General features: G+C 39.0%; 1 protein-coding gene across 1 annotated transcript; it reads left to right on the top strand.

The window, feature by feature from the left end:
* The first annotated feature begins 2,668 nt into the window (after window positions 1–2,668).
* On the top strand, window positions 2,669–7,900 carry LOC118750435 (sodium-coupled monocarboxylate transporter 1). Its single transcript, XM_036485159.1, has 9 exons — window positions 2,669–3,403; window positions 5,762–5,827; window positions 5,897–6,016; window positions 6,081–6,235; window positions 6,306–6,555; window positions 6,618–6,998; window positions 7,069–7,262; window positions 7,332–7,521; window positions 7,582–7,900. Exons 1-9 carry the CDS (start codon window positions 3,044–3,046, stop codon window positions 7,642–7,644), a joined length of 1,779 nt encoding a protein of 592 aa, XP_036341052.1. The 5' UTR covers window positions 2,669–3,043; the 3' UTR covers window positions 7,645–7,900.
* The last annotated feature ends 1,337 nt before the right edge of the window (window positions 7,901–9,237 follow it).

Here is a 9,237-nt window from a genome sequence, read left to right as displayed (position 1 = left end):
ATTTAAATTATTGCAAAATATACATATATATTTCTTCTTTTACTGAAATGCAAAATATAAAATTTGGCAAAGAAACGGGATAACGATTTGCTTTCAAATTGCGAAAGAAAATCTTGAGAAATACGGAAATTCAAAATTTCGGGAAAAAGTGTTTTTTAAAACAAAACGTTATTGGTAATTCATGCATTTGGAAAAAAATTTACTTTTACCGCTGTAGCTATGTACATACATATCTATGCTTTTGGCTGCGTTAAGCAACAGTGGGAATCAGCGAGACTAATAATCTTCTACACCTTCAAAGTGAAGGATAAAATTCAAGTGCAACGTTAATCTAGTTCAATTTATTCAAGGAATATGTATTTTATTACTTATGCAAATCATTTCAAATTAACATCAATCAGCAAGTCAACGTTGCACCCATCCACCGCCGCAGTAAAATGACGCGCGCCAATTATGTCATTAAAAGTGAATGGCAGCTCATTCGAAAGTACGAAGAAGACGAACGAATTTGTTTCAAACCCACTGCGAAGATAGAACAAATAATCTTTTTTTTTTCTTTTTGGGTTTTGTAATTTATGTGTTGTCAAGTGCGCTAAAATATATAACATATCCATATATACTTATATTACAGTCGGATATATCTTCAAACGAACGTTAATGACTAGTCGGCTAGTTTTAGGTCACGTAAGGTTGAGCGTACCCCAGACAGGACTACACTTGATCCGTATTTTGTGGTATCACGACGAACGGTAATTGCAAAGTTATGTCGGGTACCGGGAGCTGTTGTTATTGTTGCAGCATAGAAAATTTGTTTTTCTGCTGCAGGGAAAGTCCTTGACCTGGTAAACATAAATCTAGGTCACCCGATTGTGGTGGGAACGGCCCCGGCGAATTTACTAGAGCTAGTTAGAGAGTGCCATCCAACGCTAATAGAGCGCAAATTCATTGAAGCTGGCCAGCTTAAGAGTAAGTGTGAAAATGATTCCATCGAATCGGTCTTTAGGCAGTAGGGACCGTGAGGATCCTGAGAATCTTCGTGAGCTCAAGAAGTACCATTGCAATCCGTTTCAAACTCGGCAAAAACACTTTGCATTTCTGGTTCTGGTTCTGGTTTTTGTTTTCTATTTAAAAGTAGTGCGCATGCAGTCAAAGGTATTCCCATTCTCTTCTTTCTGGCGAAAGTCGACTAGAGTGAGCTTTTTTTCGCCTGCTCATCCGCCATGAGGTTTCGCTATGGCCTTTGATCAGATGCAACTCAAAGAGAGGTAAGGCATTCTCCTACACTAGCACTGAGCACACTGTGAGCTAGAGAATACCTTCGTCTACATTCAGTAGTTGATCAGCGAATTAAAGCATCACAGTGATTTGGAAGCATAAATTTGAGCTTCCAGCAGAATACCCTTCTACTGACCGTGTCGGTTAGCTTCGACCTATTCGTGTCTTAGGTGCCTCCTTCCAGCTAGCGTCTCCCGTTTACTTATCCCTGGAGGGGATGAGAAGGTAGAGAGAGAGAGCTCATTGGTGCCAGCCTTGCCACGCCGTGATCCGTCTCTGAACGCGGCACTTGCTGCAGCAGCCTTACCTACGATACCGCCGACGCTTGACTTTAAGTGCCTGATTCCAACGAGTACCTTGTTAATAAATATTTGCAAATACGGCTGTCTCGCCTACAGTGGATTTTACCTATGTGTGAATGGAATAAAGACGATCTTAGGCGAGTTTGTTTGGGTGCCTCAAAAATCCGATAAAACTGACTTTCAACTGCCGATATTCTGTCCCTATTCACGAGTGCTGCCTGGTTTTCAACAAGAAGAAGGCCCTGTGTAGTAAAATGATTACTTCACATGCGCTTTAAGCTCAAACACACGATTTCCGACAGGGTTTGGCGTCCGCTATTTGAATTAGAAAGCATCTCTAAATCAACTCATCAACTCACTATTTAGGATTCGTATGAGTTTGGCACAGATTTACATATATGTACAAACATACAAACAAATAGACATATAAACATATGTATGCAAATCTGAAAATAGATTATGTACCCAACCAGTTCGGTGCTCAGCCAATTGTGATGTTCAAATTACCTACTGATTGAATTAAACGGTCCAGACGCCTGCGGCGATTCTCAACCTTTGTGAGATACAATTTGGAGTAGCGTCTCGAAGTGAGAAGAGTTGGCGCTGGCTTAACACAAAAGGATGAATCACCCACGTCAACAATAAAAAAATGTTTCGTTTGAAATACCAACTGCAAGTCTTTAGAAATAAACACATATACTTAACTACATAAAAGTCAGCAGAAATAATGTAAATATGTGTCTGAAAACCGCTCTGCAACATCAAAATCTGGTTGCGTTTAAATTAGAAAATTTCGTTAATTTTTTCCATCAAACTCCCCCTTCAGCCACCACTGTCCGTTTAAGTGGTAAATATATGGCGCATATTAAATTAGTCACAAAAAAAAATCTCACCACCCCACAACTTAAAAGCATAACTCTGTGATTGTTGGTGACAGCGGCTTTCATTATATGAGCAGCGGTCAGTCAATGCACTGGGAAGCTATCTTACACCTCATCGGCTTTGGTTTGGCATTTATTAGCGCCCTCCAACGAATGCAACTCCGTAATTGTGTTAGTGAGAATCAGAATTTTATTTTTTTTTTAATCAAAATCTCTCTTGATGCAGCGTGAACAGTAGTCCACTGTAAAGCCATACACACAAACATAAAAATATCCGTTAAGTGATGCCTAAATTATAGAGAGAGTGTGCTTCTGGAAATCTCAGTGAGCTTACAATTTTTGAAAAATGCAGACAAACGCGGATTAGCGCGCTTAGATGTAGGATGCGCTATGCGCCACTCTTGAAGTGAAGAAAATTAATAAACTATAAAATTAGGAAAAATTTCTACTAAAACGGGAACCGCGCGGAGTAAAAACCCAACATTCAATCGCCTGGCGCCGGAAAACGGACTCAACCGTGGTGCAGTGGACCTTTTATCGAACTCTTTTCCTTTGAAACGGAAGCAGTGAGCAGCATCCAACAAAATGACAGACATAGATGACATTATCGCAAAGTTGCAGCGCTTCTCATGGCCCGACTATGGCGTCTTCATTGCCATGTTTGTGATCTGCATAGTGATTGGCATCTATTTTGGCTTCCTGAATCGCAGCCTTTCGGAGTCCGATTACCTAATGGGTGGACGAAATATGCTTGTACTGCCCATTGCGCTCTCGCTGGTGGCCAGTTTCATTTCCGGTATCACTTTGCTGGGCCTGCCGACGGAAGTCTACTCCTATGGCATTCAGTACTTGTACGTCTCGCTCGGTGTAATAGCTATGGGAGTGGTGATGGGCGTATTTTATCTGCCCGTATTTCATCAGTTGAACATTACATCGACATATGAGGTAGGTGCTCTAAGTTGAATAATAACGCAAATATTTATCTACTCGTAGTAATGTACGAATTGTCTTGGTAAATAAATTTTTGAATGCATAATCATTTAATGATGGTGTGTATGTAGATACATACGTAAATTCTTGTACGTAAGCACACACAGCGAATACAGATACAGCATTCGCACTCAATCAAAAGCAAAGCCAATTCAATTAGATTAGTTAATGGCCATTAATTAAAATAGCTTCTAAGCAAATATTGTGTAAGTGAGTACGTCATAGTAAATAGTGAAATGTGTAAAAATACCACCTACTATTAATTAAGTGCATATTTGTATGTATATGGGTATGTGTTTATGTATATACATATTTAGGCGCAAGTGAATGTTAATTGTGCTTTTGTCGGTTAATGAATGAAAATCTCAGCAGCTTGCTGACTGCTTGTTGCTTTTGTATTGAATAGATGTCTTAAGCGTAGCACGTGGGACTTTTTCATTCATGCGATAAGTTAACTGGTATGGCAAAGTATGAATACTAAATATATGTTCACTGGGGAAGTGAAACTTACGTTACATATCTAGTTTGTCTTATAAACAATATATGTATGTACATATCGACACGTCCAAACCATACCATGCTAAGTCACCTTAGACTTTGTCAGACTTAGCATAATATAATTTGGACCCTGTAGGGAATCGAACTAGTGCGGAACTGGTTCGGTTCTAGTGCGTATGGAACCATGACTAGTACGCGTTAATTCTCTTTTGCATGCTAGCGACTGGCGAATTTAACATTGCGATGTCCTAGGAAGTGTCAATTGCCCCCCGCTGCACCCCTTTTTCTATAGTTCCGAACCAGTTCCAAATTCGACAGATGTGATCTAGTTTTTGTCATAACGACTTTCTGCTCTGCCAAAGCTGACATCAAAACGGAGCTTCGATTGGTAAAATTGTTCTCCAAATCGCTAACGGAGCATTATTTGTAATCGAAAAAAAATAAAAATCAAATAGTAATTATTTCCGTTTGAGCGAAAAAATAAAACTCAATAATAGTTCATAAAATAATGATTAAATGCTGATTTAAGTTATTTTACTCATAATGATTAGCGTACCTGCTTTTAAAATTTAAAATAAAATAGTTCAGTGAAAGTATCACCTTTCGCTTCTTTTGGACTGGTGCTGAACTAGTTACTATCAGGCTGGTTCGTTTTTGGCGATAAAGAACTAGTACTGAACTAGAAATTTAGTTCACTAGTTCGTGTTTTCCCTACAGGGGAGGCATATGTATGTTGCATTGGTTCAAAATTGTGAATGAAATGACAGGCTTGTTAATATAATCTTATAAGCTTATACCTACCGATAGAAATATCGTTAAAATAATCGATACAAATATCGATAACAAAATCAGTAAAAATATCGATAACAAAATCGAAAAAATATCGCAAATAAAAACGGTAAAAATATCGATAACAAAATCAATAAAATATCGATAAAAATATCAATTCAATATCGATAAGTCTATGGAAAGTAATATCGATAACAAGAGCGGTATATAATGCGAATGTATGTGTAGGTGGATAGAAGATCAGCGCAATTTTCTTACTGATTTAGCGATGTTTCGGGAAAGACTGGAGACTACTCTCGCCCGATTAAAATCTCTGAGATAGGACTCAACAGAGTGATATGAAGGAATAAAGTGAATACACGAAAACAAAAAGTGAGAAGTAAGTGGTGAGTTAATCTGGTCACATTCACGATATCGCGATCACACTGGACACCTGGAAACAACTGAAATAAATATTGCCGCGACTATTGACGGAGTTGTGAACCCCGTATAATTACTTCTGGAGTAGTTGTAACTATAAACAAATTCCTCTGTGATGGAAAGCACGCTGGCACTGTCTAATTGAAGAGGCTGTCTACATCCGCCAAGCTATCGAGACCAGGACTGGGAATCATAATTTTCCCCTGCGACCACCGTTTCTGTGCGCGCAATTGACAAGAACGTTCCGCCTAATGAAACCTTTTGAAGGTTATTGAGCAGAAAATAATTTCCCATATACATATATAGATGTTGTTATTGAAAAAATGTCCTAAATACAAGGTGTTCCATCATATTGGTAACACCGTGTTAAGTTAAAATATTATATTTTTAATTTGTATGAGATTTTATAATTCTTTTGGACTTGCATTGGGTATGTTAAATGGAAAGGTAAACGGTAACGGAGCATAAATTAAATTTAAGAGAGCATCCGCAATAACTAAATTTTTTATAATATTCTTTCATAGTATTTATTCTCATTATTTATTAATACATATGAATATCATATCAAACCAATACACATATCTGTACCTTTTGTCTATTTTCTAGTATTTAGAAAGTCGTTTCGATCGGCGTCTTCGCATGTATGGATCCGTAATGTTTGCGATTATGAATGTAAGCTGCATAGGCATTCAAGTGCCCTTATATTAAAAATTATGTGGACTAACGCATTTGCCTTCACAGGTGGCATATCTGCCGATCGTAATTTATGTGCCCGCATTGGCCTTCAATCAAGTGACCGGCGTAGCTGTACACACCATCACACCAATTGTCTGCATTATCTGCATCTTCTACACCAGTTTGGTGAGTAAATTTGCTAAGTGAAATTTCGTTAATGAAATTTAAGGTCAATTCTTTCTCTTTGTAGGGTGGTATTCGCGCAGTTGTCTGGACGGATGTGGTGCAAACGATTTCCATGGTGGGCGCACTAATACTGGTTGCTGTCAAAGGAAGCCACGATATTGGTGGCGCCGGTGTGGTGCTACAGAACGCCTGGGATACGGATCGCATTGAGAGACCAGAGTAAGTTTGATTAGCGTGGAGTACTTAATTTAGACGAACTAGAAAGAGAAGAATAACTCTGCTTGCACAGTTTGAGCATAAACCCCACTGTGCGGCACACGCTCTGGTCCCAGCTGATCGGTGGCGTCTTCTATTGGACCCAGACCAACGCCGTTTCGCAGAATATGATACAGCGTTACCTCGCGTTGCCCACATTGCGAGCGGCACGCATTGCTCTCTTCATCTTTTGCTTCGGTGTGCTGATTATGATGGCGCTCTGCGGCTACAACGGTTTACTAATTTACGCCACATACAAGAACTGTGATCCACTGACCACGAAGGTAGATCACCATTTACATTAGTTACACCTTTACTATATGTAATTGTATGTATCTGCCTGCAGCTGGCGAAAGCGCGGGATCAACTCTTACCGCTCTTCGTTATGGACACACTGGGTGACTATCCTGGACTCACTGGTCTCTTCGTCGCAGGAGTTTTTAGCGCTGCTTTAAGTTCGCTGTCCACCTGCTTGAATTCCATGTCGGCTGTGGTGCTGGAGGACTTCGTGAAGCCTTTTGTGAAGCGTCCGTTATCTGAGTCGGCGATAAATTGGATCATGCGTTCGGTGGTGGTCGGAATGGGTGCACTGTGTGTTTGCCTGGTTTATGTGGTCGAGCACATGGGTACCGTGTTGCAGCTGACCATGAGTCTGGAAGCTATCACCAATGGCCCTCTTTTTGGCATATTCACCATTGGCATTTTCATGCCATGGATTGGTGGCAATGTGAGTGATTTTGTTTTTGGGAATATAATTGCTAAAATCCGTTCTATTAATTTTTTTTTTGTTTTCAAAGAGCGCTCTGACTGGTGGCGTTGTGGGTGTTATTGCCATGTCATGGATTAGCTTGAAGGCGCAATGGGCTATAGCCTCCGGTGCTATTAAATATCAGACTAAGCAGATCACCGTCGACCAATGCGATTACCAATTCGATCGTGCGACCTTGGCACAAAGCAGCTTTAATTTGACGGACTCAAACGCGGCGGCGGAGTAAATATTTTTAAAGCTTCTAGAAATCAATAAACTTATTGGTGTTTGTTTTTTTTTTTGTATTTGAAGAGAAATATTCCCACTTTATCGAATCTCGTACATGTGGTTCACTTGTCTGGGTGCTTTGATCACAATTTTCATAGCTATTTTGTATTCGAGCATAGCGGGTGCAAACGACCCCAAGAAGGTGGACACTGCTCTACTGACGCCGTGTATAAGGAAATATGTGCAGAACGATGAAGAGTACATTAAGCCAACAGTGAGTTTAATTGCCTGACTAAATACGACCAGCGATGCTAATATGTAGTAACTCTTTTAGAACACTTTCAAGAATAACATTCCAAATAAAGCGAGGATGCGCGTGGATGAGGTTGCTCTGTGATGCCATTGTGTGCACTGGAAGACGAAGAACCAAATAGTATTTTGTTTTATACATTAAAAGTAGCAAAGAAAATCAGACGGAATTTACAAATAAAATAGTTGAGAGGTGTTATTTTAGAAACTGCATTGTAATTGTGGTAGCCGAATGTTTTTAAATGTACGAACTTTTATCAGCAAATGCCGTTGGTGGCCTTAAATTACAATGGCAGCCATTGTAAATACATAGCATAGTCTTAACGCTGTCGCTTAGCAAGTGGATCTAAAATTGTTTACCTTTATTTATTTCTTTCTGTAGATTCACACCTTCATCTGTGAATATCCACATCGCTTGGCGCCTAACTTTGAGGAACTCAGGGGAAATGCATAAGTGATAATATGCATTTAAGTAGTAAAGTAGTAAAGAAAATTAATTCCTATTATGAAGTTGCATGCACACACACACACACACACACACGCATACATGAAGTTGAATGTTTTCGTGTAACAACAACAACACCACAACAAAACCCATTTCAATTAAGTGAATTACCAACTTTTAGCAACAAACAAGAATTCAATTGTCAGCTACTGGCGACGCATAATTCGATTCCTATTAACCATTTTTCAAAGTGTTCAGCACCACGCAAACTGTCTGCTGCAAGGCGATTTGATGTGGTGTGGGAGTTGACACTTAACTCAGACATAATCTGCGCAACCTGCCGCCACTTGAATGTGTTGCAACATGCATCAATGCCAAGCAATCCGCCAACTGCAATCGACCACCAAACTACATATTTACAATTAAAGGTGTTTGAAATATTTTGAAACAAAAACTAAATAAATTAAAGTAAATAAATGAAAAGCGCAATGGCAATGGCAACTGAATTGTGGCGATTGCAGCGTCAGCCACTGATTTGCCCTTAGCGGTGACTGCGGTGGCGTTAACATCACTGATGTTTGACACTACTCTGAGTGCAGAAATTGAGTATTTGTTGTTGCACTTAAAAAACATTGCGCCTGCTGTTGTCAATTGCTTTGGCAGTGGATCATCGATGCATGGCGCACAAACGTTATAATTAAGCGATTGATTGACATCTAACACTTGAAATTAACATAAAGGTAGAGTAGGAGAATCATCTCACTTGTAGCTGCATGTAGGTGCGTATAATCAGTGGCGTAATCACTTGGGAAATCATTGAGGTGGGACTTGCTACATGATTTTGTGTTTAAACCGGCAGCTTCGCACGTGTTTAGTTCGGATTAACTTTGTGATTTCAAATGCAAAAAAAAAAAAATTTTAACACCAAAAATAATACATTTTATTGAAATAAGGTGCTTATTGTAGAGAAGTTCCCAAACATGTGTCGAATTCAAACAAAATTGGACATTTCAATACAAAAACAAAAATTCTTTAATTTCTCAGCTTGTCCCTACAATACATAAATTTTTAAATTATGTATTTTTAGAGGTGGCTATTATTTTAAAAACTGTATCTAAATGAAAAATCAACACTTCGTTGCATATCAATACCTCATTGTTATCAATTATATAAATAGGCAATCATGTTCCGTTTACACCCCTTTTACGGCTAAACTATACTTCTAAGGTATAAACA

Source organism: Rhagoletis pomonella, unplaced genomic scaffold, assembly GCF_013731165.1.
Source record: "Rhagoletis pomonella isolate Grant_MI unplaced genomic scaffold, Rhpom_1.0 Rhpom_scaffold_00001, whole genome shotgun sequence".
In the NCBI taxonomy this organism is placed as follows: domain Eukaryota; kingdom Metazoa; phylum Arthropoda; class Insecta; order Diptera; family Tephritidae; genus Rhagoletis; species Rhagoletis pomonella.
Note: the sequence above shows the minus strand (reverse complement) of the source record. Positions and strands in the feature narration are given on the sequence as shown.

Excerpts from the sequence above, each read along its gene's own strand:
- LOC118750435 (XM_036485159.1), top strand. The coding sequence starts at position 3,044 with ATGACAGACATAGATGACATTATCGCAAAGTTGCAGCGCTTCTCATGG. Across the intron at positions 3,404-5,761 it reads ACATTACATCGACATATGAG|TATTTAGAAAGTCGTTTCGA; the intron begins GTAGGTGCTCTA and ends TCTATTTTCTAG. Across the intron at positions 6,556-6,617 it reads GTGATCCACTGACCACGAAG|CTGGCGAAAGCGCGGGATCA; the intron begins GTAGATCACCAT and ends ATCTGCCTGCAG.